Below are 17,984 nucleotides of genomic sequence, written 5' to 3'. Positions count from 1 at the left end.
AAATAAATGGATCGTGTATCATTTCTCAGTTCCCAAAGACTACAGAACACTGATGAACTGCAAGAGCAACGTCATTTTTAGAATAAGGGAATTAAATAAGGCTGACAATACTGTTTTCAGTAGGGCTTCCTGAGCACTACAGAAAGAAGTCCAGTAAGTGAAGGTAAAATAAATAACAAAAATTATAAGGAGTGAATACCTTGACTGGTACTTAGAGCATGATGTACCTGTTGCAGTGAAAAGAGTGTCATACAGCGTCCAGAGAGCAGTAACTACACTGAATTTTTGACAAAGTTCTTTTTAAAACTGTTAGGTGTGACTGACCCGGTTACAGACATCTGCCCATCATTATGAATGTAGGGGCACAAGGCTTCACGTTCACTGCCACGTTTTTGAAGTACTCAGTGCAGAAGAGAGAATGTAGAAGAGAATGGCAGTAACAGAAGTGCTGCAGCGGTTCTCTTAGCGTAATGAACTCCCTGAGAGTACAATGATGTTATCAGCATTATATAGATACTAAATTAATTGGCCTCTGAAGATGAGATGGAAATCCATAGTGAGACAGGAGCTCACATAAGCACTTTCCTAATAGTACAAACTGAATGAACGTTTGACTGTAGAGCAGGATGAATAGTTATCTAAAACGTACTTCACTTTCATCACATACAGAAAAACATTGATCAACTTGCCAGGGTTGATCTTGCCAAGCTTGGTCTTATTGTTGGACTCCTGAGTAGTTTGGCGATTTTTGACAAGTTAATGTCTATAGCACAGGCTTTCAAAGATTTGAAGAGTCTTTTTGCACTCAAGTCTCGTGACAGCAATAGCTTTCAAAATGACCTCAACGGCCTCCAACTCTTACTACTGAAAATGGCTGTACAGAGATCTACATGTTTTAAGTCTCTCAAATAAAAGCTTGTATGAAACAATCTAGTGTTAGCTGCTCAAAGCTGCTTCACAGAAGTTTTATTTTCAAGTGCGTAAAGTCAGGTCTTGTGATTTTATATGAATTAAATGAATTTATAGTATATTGAATCCAGAATGAGTCACAAGTATCCATCTTCATGAGTGGCCGTGTAAGTTACATGATTCTGAAGAGAAATGAAGTTCAGATATATTGTTTACAAGATCAGTTTCCTTAGGAAAAAAATTGAGCCAATGCAGCTAAGTTCAACCCATATTGGAGCTGATACAACTCTGTCCCAGATTGTCAACTCCTGGTGGAGGAGGCTCAGACCTCAAAGGTAGAGTATTGTCAACTGAAACCAGCTGCTACGTATCAGCATCAGTATTTTGCATTCTGCTGATACGTAAAGATTTACCACTTAAAAAGCAGGAGTTTATGAATTTTATTGGGTCTGTGAAATTTACATAGTGTCACGCAGCCAGTCCTGCTTATACCTCTGCAGCAGGTTCTGCTTTGTCACTAGTTCCAGTGTTGACAAAGTTGTCTCTGCTGCTGTTGTTAGGAGGGAGCCAGGAAGGTATCGGCACACGTTCAGAGCAAGTTACTTCAGCCATGCCTTTGTCTTTTAATCTTCAAATGAAGCACTGCTTTGCCTCTGAAAAAGGCAGTGGACTGCCTTGTCTTTAGCATAAACAACATGATAAGTACGGTGGTGTTGGAGATCTGAATGTCTGTTACTAGCAGCAGGAACTGGGTCACCATCTAATTGTAAAACTGTTAATGGGTGCAAAGCAGAAAACTTCACAATCAGTTTTGACTGCAGGTAGGGTGCAGCTCCGTGGTGGGCTGTGGATTGCCAGCAGGCACAGGGAAAAGCTGCCGTAAGTTTTTTACCCTCTAGGTGAGTATGGATTTCCTGAATCGAGCATTCTGATCAATTACCAGTGCTACTGATTTTGCTTATCATGCAGTGAAGACAAAGTTTCTTCTGTCTCTGGTGCCAAATGTCAGCATAGTCTCTTAGTGGGCCCCCACTGGAAGCATTTGAGGCAGCAGCAAGTCTGAAGCCATTTTTAATGATGGTGCTGTGTGAGTTCAATAGTGTGTGTTTCCTGGTGTTACAAATAAAGCATTTTCCTTTCAGAGTATCATCAGCAAATTTTATCCATGGTCAGATCTTCAGTGTTATTCTCAATTTGTGGCATTGCCAGGCTTTCCTTCAATTTATCATCGGAATCACTCTCACCTGTAATTTGTTCTTTCAATTCTTTGATTCCTAGGGGCAACGAGCAAAATCCCCTGGGGTTTTTCTGAGAGTGCTCATATGCATGATTTCTGAGAATCACTTCCCTCAGAAGGGTAATAATTGATATCTGTAGATGTTACAAGTCAAATCATAGAATAGTTAGGGTTGGAAAGGACCTTAAGATCATCTAGTTCCAAGCCCCTGCCATGGGCAAGGACACTTCACACTAAACCATATCACCCAAGGCTTTGAGTCAGGCAATTCTTTGTGGAATGAAAGAGAAAACATTTATCCTGCTGGGATGGGCTACTAGGGTGGTGTTTTGTAATGGAACTTTTTTGATTAAGCTCATCCAGTTGTCATAGCATGCTTCATTAATACAGTCAGAAGTTCACCATTTATCCTTAAACATGCTTTAAATGCTGCAATAATATCCTTATTAAAACCCAATAGAAATACAGCAGAGCAGGCATGTTTTAGGAACAGGGAGATTTACTTGCGTCTTTGGGTTCTTGGTCCCTGCTGCCCAGAAGCTACAGCGAGCTTTCCCTACACCTCTTGCAACCTTGTCATGAATTTCAGTCCTAAGAGCATTGCCAATAAAAAGCAACTTTGCTGTCAATATCTGTGTATTATGAAATGTACTTGCGGAGTAGAATCCTGAATTTAGAGCCGTTGGGTGCTGTTTGTGAAGTTCAAAGCAGTGGTGCCCCTGTTTGTGCCCTTAAAGAAGTAGTTCTAGAGTAAGTGAATAAAAACCAGAGAGCACCTTCTGTTCCCTATGTCTGAGGTTCCCTACTAAGTCAACTCTACTGTACATTCAGAAAAGCCAAAAAAGGAAAGATCCCTCCAGCTGAATAATTGTAATTATTAGAAAATATTTGCCAATGCTGGAACTTTAAGCAGTATCTGTGAGATCTGATGACGCAGGTGCAGTTTGCAACTTCACTTGCAGTTTTAAGGATTAATAATGGAAATAAGAACATTCTTAATAATGGATGTAAAACACCCACAGTTATCCTGTAATGGGGAGTGATTCAATACTGGAACGCTTTGCAGCTCCTGGGAAGTTGCATTATTTACCGTGCCGCCTACCTTATTGATTAAGACAAAAGAAAGAGAGTAACTGTCAATGTAGTACAGGTATTTTATCATGGTTATAAATTGACAGTGCGTTCCCTGTGTTAGCCACACACTCTCACATCAAACTAATTCAATTTACTGGCACAACCTGTATTAATATCTTGAGAGAACTGTTCGGAAAAATAAGATGCCGCTTCTCTAACACGGTGACAAGAATCCATACGTGACTTGATACGTGCTCCATTTTAGGGTTTGTGCAAGATGATTATTACATCTCCAGCCGAGGTGAAGATGCCTGAATGTGTGCTCCCCAGTGTCCCACCACAGCAGGCCTGACCATGTCTCCTGGTTGGTTCTGTGGCCCTGAACCACAGTAAAGGGTCATTACTGTCTGCACTGCAACTCCCCAGGAGGCTGGAGAAGAGGATCCCGTGGGCTTTCGTAAGTGGAGCAGGCACATCTGGGTTGTACATTTGGATACCAGGTTTGATAATCCAGGTTTGTGATCATCCACATACGTGACTTGAGATGTGGTAGGATGTGGAGGATTAAATTCATATTCATGTAAACGCAATTGCAGTTACATATTCTTCGTGTCCCACTTGACTTTGTTTTCTGATGAAAAATACGTGGTTGAGCAGTAATAGACATTTTTAATGACCTTTCTTACGTAACAGCAAAATCCAAATACACATGGAATCTGGAAATCACTGATCTAAAATGCAATCAAACCAACTAAGGGGTTTTGATATTTGTAAGACCAAAAACCACTGCTGTTTTCTTGGGCTCACTGGGTTTCATGGCCTTCATCAGTGGGTTGTTGTCACAGGATACCTAATGAGGTGCTGTGCGTGAATTTAGAAAACCTACAAACCCCACAACTTTCAGATTCATATAGATACGGGCAGTATCCATATTTAGATACTGCCTTAGAAAACCCAACTGTTCCCCAACATACAGGATGTGATGCTTAACCCCCACTAAAAAATTTGCAGCCGTACTGGTAGACTAAAATTAGCCTTAATGCTAGTTGAGCATAATGAATAAGTGATGAATGCTGTTCATGCTGGTTTGTGGGAAGAGGGAATGAAAGAGCACCAAGCAATTCTAAGCCATTTACTTACTTAGGTAATTTTGTGTTAGTCCTTGAAATGGGCTCTGAATCCAAACTCTTACACGTAAGGAAATTCCTACTTGGCTTTGAATTTCTGTAGCTAGCACCATTTCAAAGCAGTATTCCAAACAGGAATGAAGACTCATCCCTTCAGTGAATATATAAGCTTAGTTTTGTTAAACAAGAGGAAATTTACTCTGTACAGTTTGCCTAAAGCACTTGCAGGAAATATGCCAGGTGCTTATATACAGAAATTGCTTCCTCTTGGGTTTCAAAGGTGCTTTGTACGCAGGGGTTTGTGCTCCCGGGCATAGCTGATGCTGCGTTAGAGCCTCCCAGTGCCATTACCTGATGTCTTATCAGGAGGTGATGGAATATAGAGCATGTGTAACATGAGGATATATTTTTCCATGCTTATTCTAGCAGTAAAATACCCACTGTGAACATGCACTGTTAAACCAGGCTGCATTATCCTGGTGTCATTGCTTCCATCCTCATTCACATACAACCCAAGTACCGATTTGCTTTTCGTGATGGTGTTTGTTCCAGGCTGTCCACAACTTCCTGATCTGTTATTAAAAGCGATAGGAATGCTGATATCCTGCCCACATGCCAGTCTGATGGTGACATTGCAATCAATTAGCTAATTCAGCAGGCTTTTCTAATCACTTTAGAAAGGATGAACCACGCATCCTTGTAATGGCATCATTAATTTTTACTAATGTGAAAATTAAGACAGACATTAAATTACTTGCTCAGTTACAGAGAATTGGTTGGGAGATGAAGAGTCCAGGAGATTCTGCCTTTCCGTGTTGTGCTGAGATCGTTAATATAATCTTTGTCTAGAAATAGGCGATGAACAGAAAGAGGAAGAAATCTTAGCAGAAAGATGGGAATAAAAAGCACTGGGGAAAGACTACAGTTGACTGAGAAGTGAGAAATGCAGTGTAGATGAGCAAACAGATGGCTTGATGAAGGAAACAATGGAGAACACTGGCCATCAAGAGAGGGAGGTGCTAATTGATATCCAGAACCACATTCCTCCATCATCCTCTTACTCCTTAGTGCCTCAGTGATTATGGTTCACAAATTCCAAGGTGGGAGGAAAGAATTACAGGGGAAAAAAAGAAGAATCAGGACAGTGGTTCAGAATAATAGTTCTGTGATGGGTCCTGAGTGAGAGACTAGTGGCATCATACCATCTTACTGTTTTTCTCCATGTCCAATTTATTCCACTGTTGTGACACTCGATAAATGGTTTCAGAAACAAAACCTGATGCTTTTATTTACCTTTACTTTTCTGAAGCATTTTTTTTTTGCCTAGCATTAGTCATTTTATTCAAATATTCTTCATGATAAGATGTTCTTTATCTGTCCGCTTGGACATAGCCTTTGATGCATATTCAGTATTGTCCTCTGTGCTGGTTTATCAAATTGGTATCGGTGACATGGATTAAACCTTGTTGAAGTGATCCCACCATAGAAACTCAGTGCAAGGTTTTGGTTTTTGAGGGCTGTTTTTTTTAATTTGTTTTGCCAATGATCACTCCTGCAAAAAGGAGATTTTGGCTAGCAAGTATTTCACAGGAGTTTCCAGGGTTGCTTCTGTTACCAACAAACTTCACAGCCTTTAGGGACTTCACGTGGCCAAGATAGGGAAAACACCAGAGATCAGTATTGACAATGATAAATGTCTACTGGTGAGACTGGATTTGGTGGAGATGCATCTGTTGGTGCTGCTACAACAAAAGAACATAATATTGTGGGTATGGCTATTGGTAAGAAAGCAGAACCTTGCAGAAATTTTAACAAGGACTGTTGCCCAGTATTTTCGTATACTGAAGAAGCTCACAGAGTAAGCAAGATGATCATTATTTGGAGAACAGAGCTATAAATACCGAGGATACACTATGGCTTTACAGCTGCTGACCAGAAATAGGAGAAGAATGTTACTACATCCTTAATTTCCTGAAATACACATTTCTTCTCTCTGGTTGCACAAACAAGTATTTTATGAAGGGACTGGCCTGATTCTTTTCTGCCCTTAATAGGTAAAAAAATGACAGGCTAAACTCTTGTACAGGTGTTAAAATTACTGTTGCCTACATCAGCACAACTTACTTAAGTGGCAAGTGTAATAGTAAGGAGAGTTTACCATTCCGAAACTTAGACATGGCATGGTTTAATAGCTTCCTTCTTTGAAATGAATACTCAAAGGTAAAATTATTATTTCAAATAATGTAGCCAGTGTGAAAGTTGAGGGGAGATGAACCAAGGTGGTGGCAAAAGGTGAAACAGAGGTAAGCCTCATCTTGGGTCTGCAGCAGTAATTCAGTGTTTTACCAACACTTTTTAAATTGCTTTGTAAGAAATTCAGTAAAAGCACCTGAAAATGGCAGCAGGTACTGGTTTTGTGTAGCTGAGAAATGAAACCAAGTGACTTTAGAGTGAACTGAGTAACTGAACGTGTCTGTTCAAGTGGAGACCATTTCGGGAACAAAGTGAAAGCTTTTGCATCAGTACACAAACTGAAATACAACGCTTGCTAATGGAACATGATGATGGAGGTACAAAAGCAAGAGGGGGGGAGAGCTATTCACAGTTGCCTCAATTTTCTTTTGGGCAGTGTTTGCCATTGTTCTGCAGATAGTTTGAGATTGCACAAAGTCATTAATTTTGGCATTGCAGGATGGAAAGTGCTAAGGATAACGCATTTCATTTGAAAGATGAATTTACCCCATTATAACAGATTTCAATATGAAGCAATTTCTGATTTATAAACTTGGTTCATCTGCAGAGAAGTAAACATGATGAGAAAAACTTAATGTTAGGTAGGAAAAACCCTCATGCTCCATGTTGAATGCATCCATTTGACCTTCTGCATGTGAGTTCTGGGATTCCTGCCTGCCCCTCCCACTTGTTTAAACAAACATCCCTGGGTCTATCACAGTAAAATTAGATCCAGGCCTTATCCTCAACCAGGCTGTGGGGCTGTGCACTTGAAGGAAACCAGGAATCACTGCAGAATGGCCAAGACCCATTCCCCCCATAAGACCTCAAAGCTGCCACCACGGCTACTTCCACAGCTATGACTCCCCCCTGCCTTGCTATGTTGGGGCCCAAGCAAAGTGTAGAAGCAAGCCTGGACCCTCCCCAGGCACTTGGAAGAATCCTTGGAGCTGTCCTTCAGAGCAGCACACAATTAGAACCCTCTTAAGCAGAGTATTATTATTTCTGTATCTTACTGGTAGATAGAAGGATCTAGAAAGAGTCTAGCAAAGACTGAACTGGAAGATACTGTTAGAAGTGTAATGAAAAGGGGAAATATTTTGCTTAGACTGGTTAGCATGATCTCTGAATGACTTCAGTTGATTATTTTAGCCTGAACAGTGGCAGTTCTGATACCCAAATTCATTTCTAGGTCATTCATCATTCATTACTACCTGCCACAAAAGAAAGAGGCCAGATTCAGTTCCCATTATCATAAAGCAAGAACACTGGATTTAGCAGCTTCAGTTCTTTAGAACCTAGTCATTTCCTTATGGAAGGCAAGCTTTAGCTTTCTTCACTTCTGCCCAACACACTGTTTTAAATGAATCTTTGTAGGACATACAGCCCCTTTTAGTCACCTGCAAAGTTTGTTGCCACTTCTGTTAATGGATTAAAAAAACACTTAAATTAAATCATTAGTACACCAGTTTTGTGATGTAAACAGTTTAATGAATACATGAAGCACACATAAAGCAAAAGATTAAACAGAATTATTGTTACAACCACCATGAACTCTATAAAAATCTTTTACAAGCATTTGCTTGCACAGCAGGTCTTACAGAACAGTAGATCTTGAGCACTGCCATTCCCTGAAACTAAGACTTGGAAATAGGAATCACAGTTATTTACTTGGATCGCATCATACACTAGTCAGACTAGCACTGATTTCACTACGTTGCAGTCTCCATGGTGCTGTAGTAGACATGAGAGCTCCACAAGAAATTTTAATAGAGAGGGAGTGCAAAAATATAAAATATGCCTGGATATTCTGAGGAATGTGTCTGTCCATGTCATTATATAAAACCATGGTTCTAAGCTCTTTGACTGTGCATGTTTATCTCAGTCCTTTTTGTGGATCCCTGTTACAACAACTGCTTAACTCTGGGGCAGGTTTGCAACTGCCATTTCCCAGATGCTGATCCTAAACCTTGGTTCCGCTCAACACAAGAAGAACATCAGCCCAGTACCCCTTGTACCTCCTATCTGTCTTTACAGAGGGGGAGCCCCATGTCTGCCTTCTGTATTCCTTGCCCCCACACACATATAGGACTAGGGTTGGAAACAACCTTAAGATCATCTAGTTCTAACATCCCTGCCACGGGCAGGGACACCTTCCACTAGACCACGTTGCTCAAAGCCCCATCCAACTCGGCCTTGAACACTGCTATGGATGGGGTATTCACCACTTTGGGCAACCTGTTCCAGTGCCTCACCACCATCACAGTGAAGGACTTCTTCCTTATATCTAATCTCATCTCCCCTCTTTAAGTCGGAACCCATTACCCCTTGTCCTGTCGCTACAGTCCCTGATGAAGATGTATGTATCAGGAAGGAAACATGGGAGCAAGGCTTCATACAGGCAACAGGAGAACATTACAAGATTGCATACAAAACCAAAGCAAAATGTAAAAGAAAAAATGATTTAATTTTTCAGCTAAGTCCGTTCTGAGCCTCTGTTTTACAGTCACAATATTTTGGTTTGTTGCAAGGGGGCCACAAATGGAGTTTAAAGTTTAGTATGTTAATGCACAATGTTAAACCAGGACAGAAAAGTTCTTGTTTCACAATCCAAACTTTAGTAGGAAAAAAAAAACAGAAATAAATCATAATTCCAAAAGCATAAACAACTGTGTCAAAGAACCAAACCAGCGCTCTTTACATACTCAAGTTGAATACAGGCTAATATTGAAGAGGCACAAGAAGGATTCAATCATTTTAACAAACTCGCTTATATGCTTTACAAATGTTTAGATAAATACTCTGTAAGGATTAAAAAGGTAATAATTTATAGTTACATGACTGTCTGTCTCACATGCTTGCTGAGATGTCTGCACCACAGTTTCTTTCCATCACCTGTTTAAGTTCCTTAATACAAATAAATTTAAGCTGTGCACAACAGAAGTTTTGTTTGGAATAGTCTACCTTAAAAAACTTGCTTACAAGTACAAAATTCAGGCTGTTTTTGATTGAGTTTGTTATCTAAAATCTTGCTGGGGTTGGGGAACAATGGTGAATGTATCTGCTGCCCCTTAAAGGAGGAGAAGGAGTATTTCTGTACATTCCAGTTTTTCTATTTTTATTTGCTCCCATGCACTCAACTTCAGAATTCCAGAGTAAGGGAGAACCTGCTCCACGGGAGAAAAGGAGGCCATGAAACAGTCCCCGCTTTGTTCCTACCCCACCTTTCCATACACAACAGCGAGTATTATTCATTAATGTGCTTTTCAGTTTGGATGCAAGATGGAAATGCCTCCACAAAGAATTTATAATGTGTTTTGCTTGAATGTCAGCCCTAAATCTGTACAAAGAGCAAGTGTTGTCGTTGCATTCCAGTGCTTGCTGGTGTGGGTAGTTGAGCTACACGCTCCCGCTGGGGCATGGGCTGGCTGGGAAAGGGAGATTGCAAGAAAGGCAGCTGCAGAACTGCTTTGAAAAGCTTCAAAAATTAATCAGAAACAAGTGCAAGCAAATAAACAGTGCAGCTCTATCAACTTTTCAATTTCAAGCCTTTGAAATTCATCCTTTAAGGTGCTTTTCATGGTATCTTATTTACCAAAGACATGTTTACCTAGTGGAGTCTGAAAAGCTGCCAAGGGACTTGATTCTATTTCAGCTCATCCAAGCACACCTTCATCATTTGTTGGTGCTCTGACACTACAAAATTCAGCAAGTGACAACTACTTAAGCTTTAAGCACAAATAAACACTATAAGCCATCTACATTTCCTCTGTGTACACACACGCATAAATAAATGACACCGTGAGCCTTCCTTGATACAAGAAACCAAAAGGCATAGATTCAAAGGTTGAATAAATAAGCATCTAAACAACCACCCATGCCACTTGCTCAATATTTTCTGCACCGAAACCTCCTACAACTGAGCTTTCTTGGGCATGGTTTTATCAATATTATCATTGTGTGAATAGTGCCAGAGATGCTTTGGCACTGGAAGTCTGAAGGGGACTGACTTTTGCCAAGGTAATAGAACTCCGTGCTTCCAGCTGAGATCTGCAAGTCAGGACTTTAACACTGCATGCAGCTGTCCTTACAAAAAGCCCCCAGCATTATAAATACTTCTGCTAGGCACAAAATGTTGGAATTGTCCATAATTCTGTACTGTTTTGCAGACATTTAACTGCTTCGAAACAGCAGTTTACTGAAGAGCAACAGAGATACGAGACATGATATCCTGTGCTCCCATCCATAACTACATAGAGATCTGCAGAGAATCACAGCAATCGTTCACGCCAAAGGATAAAATACAGAATCTGTGCAACTTGCAGCCGTTTCCTAGTCCTCACTACTAAAAAGGGAGCTGGTTGGTTTGTTTTATTGCTAAGTAAGGATGTACATACCTCTGTATAGCCTGTGCAGAATCTAAGTTTTTGGTATTGTTCCCCTTTTGTTCTACATTGCATGTACTATTTTTCATCGAGTAACACAGTATATGAATAAAAGAGCAAGAGCTGAGCTAGCCAACCGGGTTTCGGAAAAAAGCAGTGCTGGGAACAGTCTCTGGTATTTGTACTATAGTAAGAAAAGTGGTTTTCTTCCTTCTCACAGCAACTGCTTGCTGCACGTATGAACATTACATACCTACAGGAACAACTGCCCAACTGCTAAATCTTTGTCATGAGTTTGTAGATGTGAGGAAACAAAAAGACCAACACACATCTTGCTTAGTGCTGGCTGCCCATGCGAGAGGCTTCTGTTTTGAAGTTTCTAGAGTATTTTTCATCCAGTGGTCTATACATTACACCAACTCTTTGGGGAATGGCTATTATACATGGTGCTTCCAAGTGCAGAGCTGTGAAGTAACACTGACAGTCTGCAGCTGTTGTATGATCACAAGTCAGTTTTAAACCACGGAGTAGTATGTACCATGTCTCCGTGCAACACTCTGAGACAGCCAGTGTGGGAAAGCTGCATGTGCTTGCTCATCCCAGCAAGTACTGCAGGTTACAACTATTGAGCAGACAGCAAAGGTTGTCAAATTGGGCCCAGCCAGCAACTATGAGCATTGCTTTTTGCAACACACAACTTGAGCAACTGCATCAAACAATATATTCATCTAAAATAAAGGTTTTACAGCCCTACAGTAGCTCCATTCAAATGCTTATGTAGTGTGTGAGCACACAAACACAAGACACCACTTACTTATCATTTACATGGCAAAGGGTGCAGTGAAACTATCTTAAAACTTTGCCGCTCAAACAACAGTGAACTAACACAACATCTGCATAACGGATCAGAGGAGGCATGTAATCCTGGAAATGGGAAGAATTCAGGAATTAACCTTTCATCAACTCCTAATGAAGGAATGGTTTGTTGCACAACTTCTAATCTGAAATGCTTGGAATATAAACCTTCCCTTCTCACCAGAACAGAGCTGAACAGCTGCTCAACAGTCCAGCAGCATAGCTGGACTGTTTTGTACACCCAGGATTCAGGATAGTTACCTGCCAAGATACCTCCTCAGCAATACTATCATCTGACCTTACAACATGGTCTTGAGCAAGCAGGCTGAGAATCTGGCCACAGTTCTTGTTGGTTTTCTAACATCTATTTCCAAGTCTGTCCCTCAGTTAGTGCCAAGCTATCTAGAGATTGTCTAGTTGCATTTAGTGCTCTCACCCAGCAAATATATAAGAACAACACATAAAAGCAGACTGAAGTTTCTCTAAATGGCACAGCATACAAATGCATACAATGCACCACGTTAAGTGTTCATTAAAATGCCCCTCAGTAATGTTTCTAGAGCCACCTGGATTTCTAATACTCCTTGTTCTACACAGAGTATCTTCTCTTGTTTCCCAGATCTATGCTTTTTTGTTGTTGTTTTCAATTTAAAGCCAAGCATTACATTACAAATGTGCAAGTATCATCTTGCTGGCTAACTCAACTCTTGCATTATAGCAGTTACACCTTCCTGTAGTCCCACCCTTCCTGTTTAACTGTACTTTGTTTTGCTGTAGCTGTGAGTTCTCTATTCCTCAGAGCTCACCTTGCCCGAGCCCCGCCGGGGAACGTGTCTTTCACCTCCAAAGAATCTGCCCAGCGAGTCAAGTAGACCCGAGTCTCTGTGCCTTGGAGATCCATGTCTAGCATGGTCTGTAAAGCTCGCAGATGCCATTTTTGATCCGTGTCGGAAAGAGGAGCGTTTTTGCGAAGCCATCAAATCCGAATTCTCTGAAGCTGCTGCACTGTCCTCTTGGATGGTCTGTAGCTCGTCTGACTCCGAGGGCCGATCTTTGAAGGTGTTGTCTTCTCTTCCTGGGGCATCTCGGGAAAAGAGGCGGATCAAATGGGGGCGACCAGTCGTGTCAGCTGGGTTGGCCTCAGGCCAGGCATTCTTCGGGTCTGCTGTGCCTTTGGAGTCTGTCACCGCTGGGCTCTTCGTGGAGGTCCCATTGTTCTGGTTCACATCTGCCTCTCCTGCAAACAACAAGGATGAGATATGAATACAGGCCTGTGAAAAACAGCCCTGGAACAATGCTGCTTTCTTTGCCTTGCCTTGAGATGCTCATTTCATACAAAACCCGTAATATGTGCGGTTGTAATGAAACTATGTTCTCTACCAGCCTTTTAGAACATTAAGCTATCTTGGAACTGAAATCAGGATGATGTTCTCACACAAAATTTGCTGTGCTTCTAGGTGGGTTTTTTTTTAATAACGCAACACATCCTGTTAAATAGATCAATAGGTTCTTCAAGGCACAGCTGAAACTGACTGACTTTATGTAGAAAGCTCACCAAGGAGGAGGCTTTCAGTGAATAAGAATTCCCGTACTTTCCCTTGAGGGCTGCAACTCTAAAAGGTGCTGGTTTCCTCCAAACAGCAAACAATAAAATTTCAAGTGACATGGATGGCCTGTGCCTTCCCAAGTGCACATTCCTTCTCCATGATGTCAGAGCTTTTGTACCTGAAGGTTTTTTCCCCATTTAGAATCCCTCCCTGTAACTTCAATACTGATGACACAAGCGTAATGAAGGGAGGTTTTTTCCTCTGTTTAAATTGTCCTCGCTTCAAAAAGGCAGAGAACACAAAGCTGCAATTTCTGCTTGGCCTCCCATGCCAGGTTTTCTCCATGTATGACCCTGGCACTCAGCACACAATGTTCCTGTGCTGATGCTGAAGGCCTAGAGCAAAACTGTCCAATTTGCATTCCGTGCTCTTGAGAAGTGACAGAAACATTCAGCAGAAACTGGTGAGCTTTCGGCCAAGGAAGTGCCGGGACAGACCCCTGTGGTGTAAGTGAAACGCCTGCTGCCTTCTCCACAGCCGTGTTCTGATGCACGCAGTAAAACATCTAAAAAGAATCAGCTGCAGCACACTTAACCCTTAACCTGTAGTAGCTGCTTCTATCAGTGACAGAAAGATTGATGGAGGGTTTTATAGCCTATGCCATTATTCCTACAGGGACCTATGCCCACTGAGGAGCATGTCTGATCTCCAAGGCACACCAACAGAAAATTAGTAGGTCACTGCTTGAGAAGCAAGCTTCACAGCAGAGACCTCCCACACACTCACTCTGTCAAAAGGGCTTTTGGGCTTAACGGGGCTCAATATCTGAAATGGAAGTTACAGTTAGAGGTTACCTTTAGGGTCTTCTAATTACCTCAGTTCATCCCCATTTGATTTGGTCCTTGTTGCCATGGGAGGGTCAGGATCTGGCAGATATTGTTAGGTTTTCAAAGTCCTCTGGGCTCAAGTACTTTGCTGATTCACCAGAGCAATTTTAGACTTGACACAGTCATTCCATAGCATTTCACCCACCCACAGGGCACTAAAGAAACCTTTTCTCAGGCTGAGAATAATTCTGAAATAACTTCATGGATAACGACACAAGACAGTAATGCTGGAGATACCGGTACTTAGAATTAGGTCACAATTAGTTGTGATCACTCTGCTACAGTTTTTCATACACAAATGGGCAGTTTTACTGTGCAACTTTTTGTGTCTTCTGTGAAAACTACCTAGAAAATGTTGGGGAACTTCAAGAAAATTTTCTCTGGTTAAAACATCTCAGAGTATTTATCAGGAATACAATTTTTTAAGCAATGCTAATTATCACTGAAGACCTCATTGGGGGGGGGGGGGGGGGAAGGAATATATTTGCTGGCAACTTTGGGATTTGGGTTTTCCTGAAGAGATACTTTCAAACCTATTAGAAAGTACTGAAAGTCCCCAAATGATTTTCTTAATTGAATGAAAGAGAAAGCAGCTAACATGGATACATGACACATCCTAAAACTACAAAACCTTTTAAATAGCTCTAAGCCTAGATTCTATACCATAATACAAATCCATTCAAGGACAGAAAAAGAAAAGCAAACAAAAGAGCTATTGTATTTAATTAAATGCATTAACAAAACACCAGAGCATCTGCATACTAATATTTTTTACAACAGTTGATCTTTGTGTAACTGAATACGGGTATTGGTAAGCAACAAAGAAGGGTATTTGTGCCACAAAAGTAGCTTCTCCCAGTGCATAACGCAGTGAGCTATAAAATATAAATCTTTCTGTATCCCTCATTTCAGTAGTGAAAGCACACATTTAAGTTTTCCTGTAGATTTTCTGCCTGCTTAAGTCTTCTCCAATATTTAAAAATGTGTAACAGAACTATTGTTAATGTTTGAGCTAACTAATCAAAGTCTCCAAGTGCATTTGGAAAGACAGATCACTTTAATAATGTCTTAAGGATATCCAGGATTCATGCAGCATGTAAACATAGGCTTATTTATTCATTTAACACCAAGTATTTTTTACATATATATGTATGAATGTATATCAATACACACATAAACACACAGAGATTTCTCTACTGTAAGGGTGGTGAGGCACTGGCACAGGTTGCCCAGAGAAGGTGTGGCTACCCCATCACTGGCAGTGTTCAAGGCCAGGTTGGGGCATTGAACAACCTGGTCTAGTGGAAGGTGTCCCTACCCATGGCAGTGGTTAGAACTAGATGATCTTTAAGGTCCCTTCCAACCCAAACCATTCTGTGATTCTATGATTCTTCTACTACATTATAAATGTATTATAAATGTATATAAATGTATTAAAATAAAGATGATCTCATTAAAACAGAGTGCCCTTCCTGTGCCCTATCACTTGTACAAGAGAAAGCTGCCTAGAGAGAAAGAAGTCTTCAGGATATAAATCATTGTGAAATGGCTTAAAGACCAAGTATAGCAGAATGCACTGCCACAGGCATCACCGGAAGGCTATTAAAGTGTTGACTATTTATATTTCATTGAGTAAAGTCATTGCGAGCTGTGCAAGTGTGAGCACAAGAAAAGCACATCCTCGCATTAGCCCAAAAGCAGCAGGAGGAAATCAGATGCCAGGCAGGGATTTGACACTCCAGGAGCAGCCAAGGTGCACTCTGGAAAGCGCTGCCACCTTTCTACAGTGCCTTGCTCTGTGCAGCTCTGGAGCCTGCTGCTGGCATGATTTTCCCTGTTAAATGTTGGTCAGAATGAACAAAGCCATTTGTTCCTTGTACACACAGTGACTCCCAACATGAAGGGATACAGATGGACCAAAAAATTCGGAACAATCTGTAAATGGAACAAAATTGAAATTCCAAAGGTGCTTTCAATGAAACAATATTAAATTCAACCCCCCATTGCCTCTTAACATGAGTTAGGCCACATACAAGTATTTTCAAACCCACTGTGCTGTAATGCTTGGTTTGACATTAACAGTTTAGCCCATTTCTTGAGAATCAAACTAACACTTTTGCGTAAGCCTTTAATCAGCTGGGGCCTCTCAGCCCTGTGGTTCAAACAGCACCTACTGTCAAGAACGTGGAAACCTGTTCTATGCAAAGAACAATCTCTGATGTATTGGATACAAATACCCTTCTCGAGGGTCACTTGGTAGAGCTGCTCTATGACAGTCCCTTCTTGTGTATATAGAGAAGTCTGTAGCCTTATTCCATACAGAGAACAACCTGGAAAGAGGCTGTTAAGCAAACAGTTTTAATGTGTTAAGTTTAAAAAAAGAATTACAAGTTTTTCATCTCCTCCCACTCCTTTCCAGTCATGCTTTCTTGCAAATACTTGTAATTCCTTTCACATTCTTACTGCTGCTCCCTCTGCAAATGCTGTAAAATAAATGAATAAAATGAAGCTGATAAAAGCTGAACCATATTCCCCTACTTTGGCTTCCCAAGAGAGACTTAGTTCAACAGCCACAGCATACTGCAAATATTGATTGCAATAATACATGACAGCAGCTGAAGTATTTGTAAGAAATCTTAATGATTAAGTATTATTTACTCATTACAAACACCAGAAAGTACATTAATCACATTTATAACACCAAATATTTAATATATTTAATCATAACTACACATTTTTGTGGCTGATTACTAACTTCCTTTTTCCCAGTCTTCTTCTCTCAGGGTATGAAGATGAAAATTATCTCACTTAAGCTAAAATGAAAAGTTGATTCAAAGGTCCCTAAAGCTAAGTCATGTATATTCATAAAGCGGTGCCCTTCAGTGTATGAAATAAAATATGTATTTGTCCGTTGCTACTTTTTTGTCCTACCTCTTCTGTAAGACAACTGGGTAGCTAAATATAATGCAGTACAGTTCTTAATTCTGAGTCAACGATATTTCAGTGTATTTACTGCAACGTTGGTAATAAAATATGAAGTAAAACATCTGGAATTTTGTACTGGCTTACCTGGTTTTCGTCACCCGAACAACAAAAGGTTACACCAAAAAAATTCTCAGCTTTGCAACACCTAAGGTTTCAAAATCTTCAGTAAGCCACAGCAGAACGGCAGATGTGTAATGTATTAGTAATAGCCTGCCTTGCATTATTTAAGAGGCTGAAAACCACTGTTCTGCCATGCATGGCTTTCAGTAACATTTGTGGTAATATCAGGACATTTGAAAGAATGAAAAAGAAAAAGCACATCCATCATCATTACACATGAGCTGCACTTGAGGATGTCCGGGTTCCAAGTGTGTGATAACTGCTTCCCAACATTTTGATTTACTTTTTTATGCAGTTAAGTTCTCCAGGAAGAGGACCTTGAGGAATTGTCTCGTAGGAAGTATTCAAAAACCGAAGCATTAAAAAAAACATGTATATGAGGCCTTTAGTGACATGGTGTACTGGTGCACTTGGCAGTTCTGGGATAACAGTTGGACCTGACAATCTTAGAGGCCTTTTCCAACCAAGTTGATTCTGTAAGTCTATGAAGTATATCATGAGGCACTGCTGGGAGCCCTAATTCAATTGTCTTTGGATGCTGTCATGAAGTCACACTCACAATTTTTCCTGCACTATCACACCTTGCTTCCAACAAACATTCTTGAGTAGAGAGGAACAATGGAGCT

At 40.7% G+C, this 17,984-nt stretch overlaps 1 protein-coding gene across 2 annotated transcripts in view; it reads right to left on the bottom strand.

Moving 5' to 3' along the window:
- The window catches only part of MBP (myelin basic protein), a 110,316-nt gene that overhangs the window by 5,858 nt on the left and 86,474 nt on the right, over window positions 1-17,984 (bottom strand). For both annotated transcript variants that reach the window (XM_057414724.1, XM_057414723.1), the window contains exon 4: window positions 12,626-13,056. In XM_057414724.1, coding sequence (XP_057270707.1) covers window positions 12,626-13,056 — 431 coding nt within the window. The remainder of the gene's footprint in view (window positions 1-12,625; window positions 13,057-17,984) is intronic.

Source organism: Pezoporus wallicus, unplaced genomic scaffold (assembly GCF_028554395.1).
Source record: "Pezoporus wallicus isolate ANWC-B61680 ecotype Strahan unplaced genomic scaffold, APGP_CSIRO_Pwel_v1 contig_2, whole genome shotgun sequence".
NCBI lineage: Eukaryota > Metazoa > Chordata > Aves > Psittaciformes > Psittacidae > Pezoporus > Pezoporus wallicus.
This window is presented reverse-complemented; position numbering and strand designations above follow the sequence as displayed.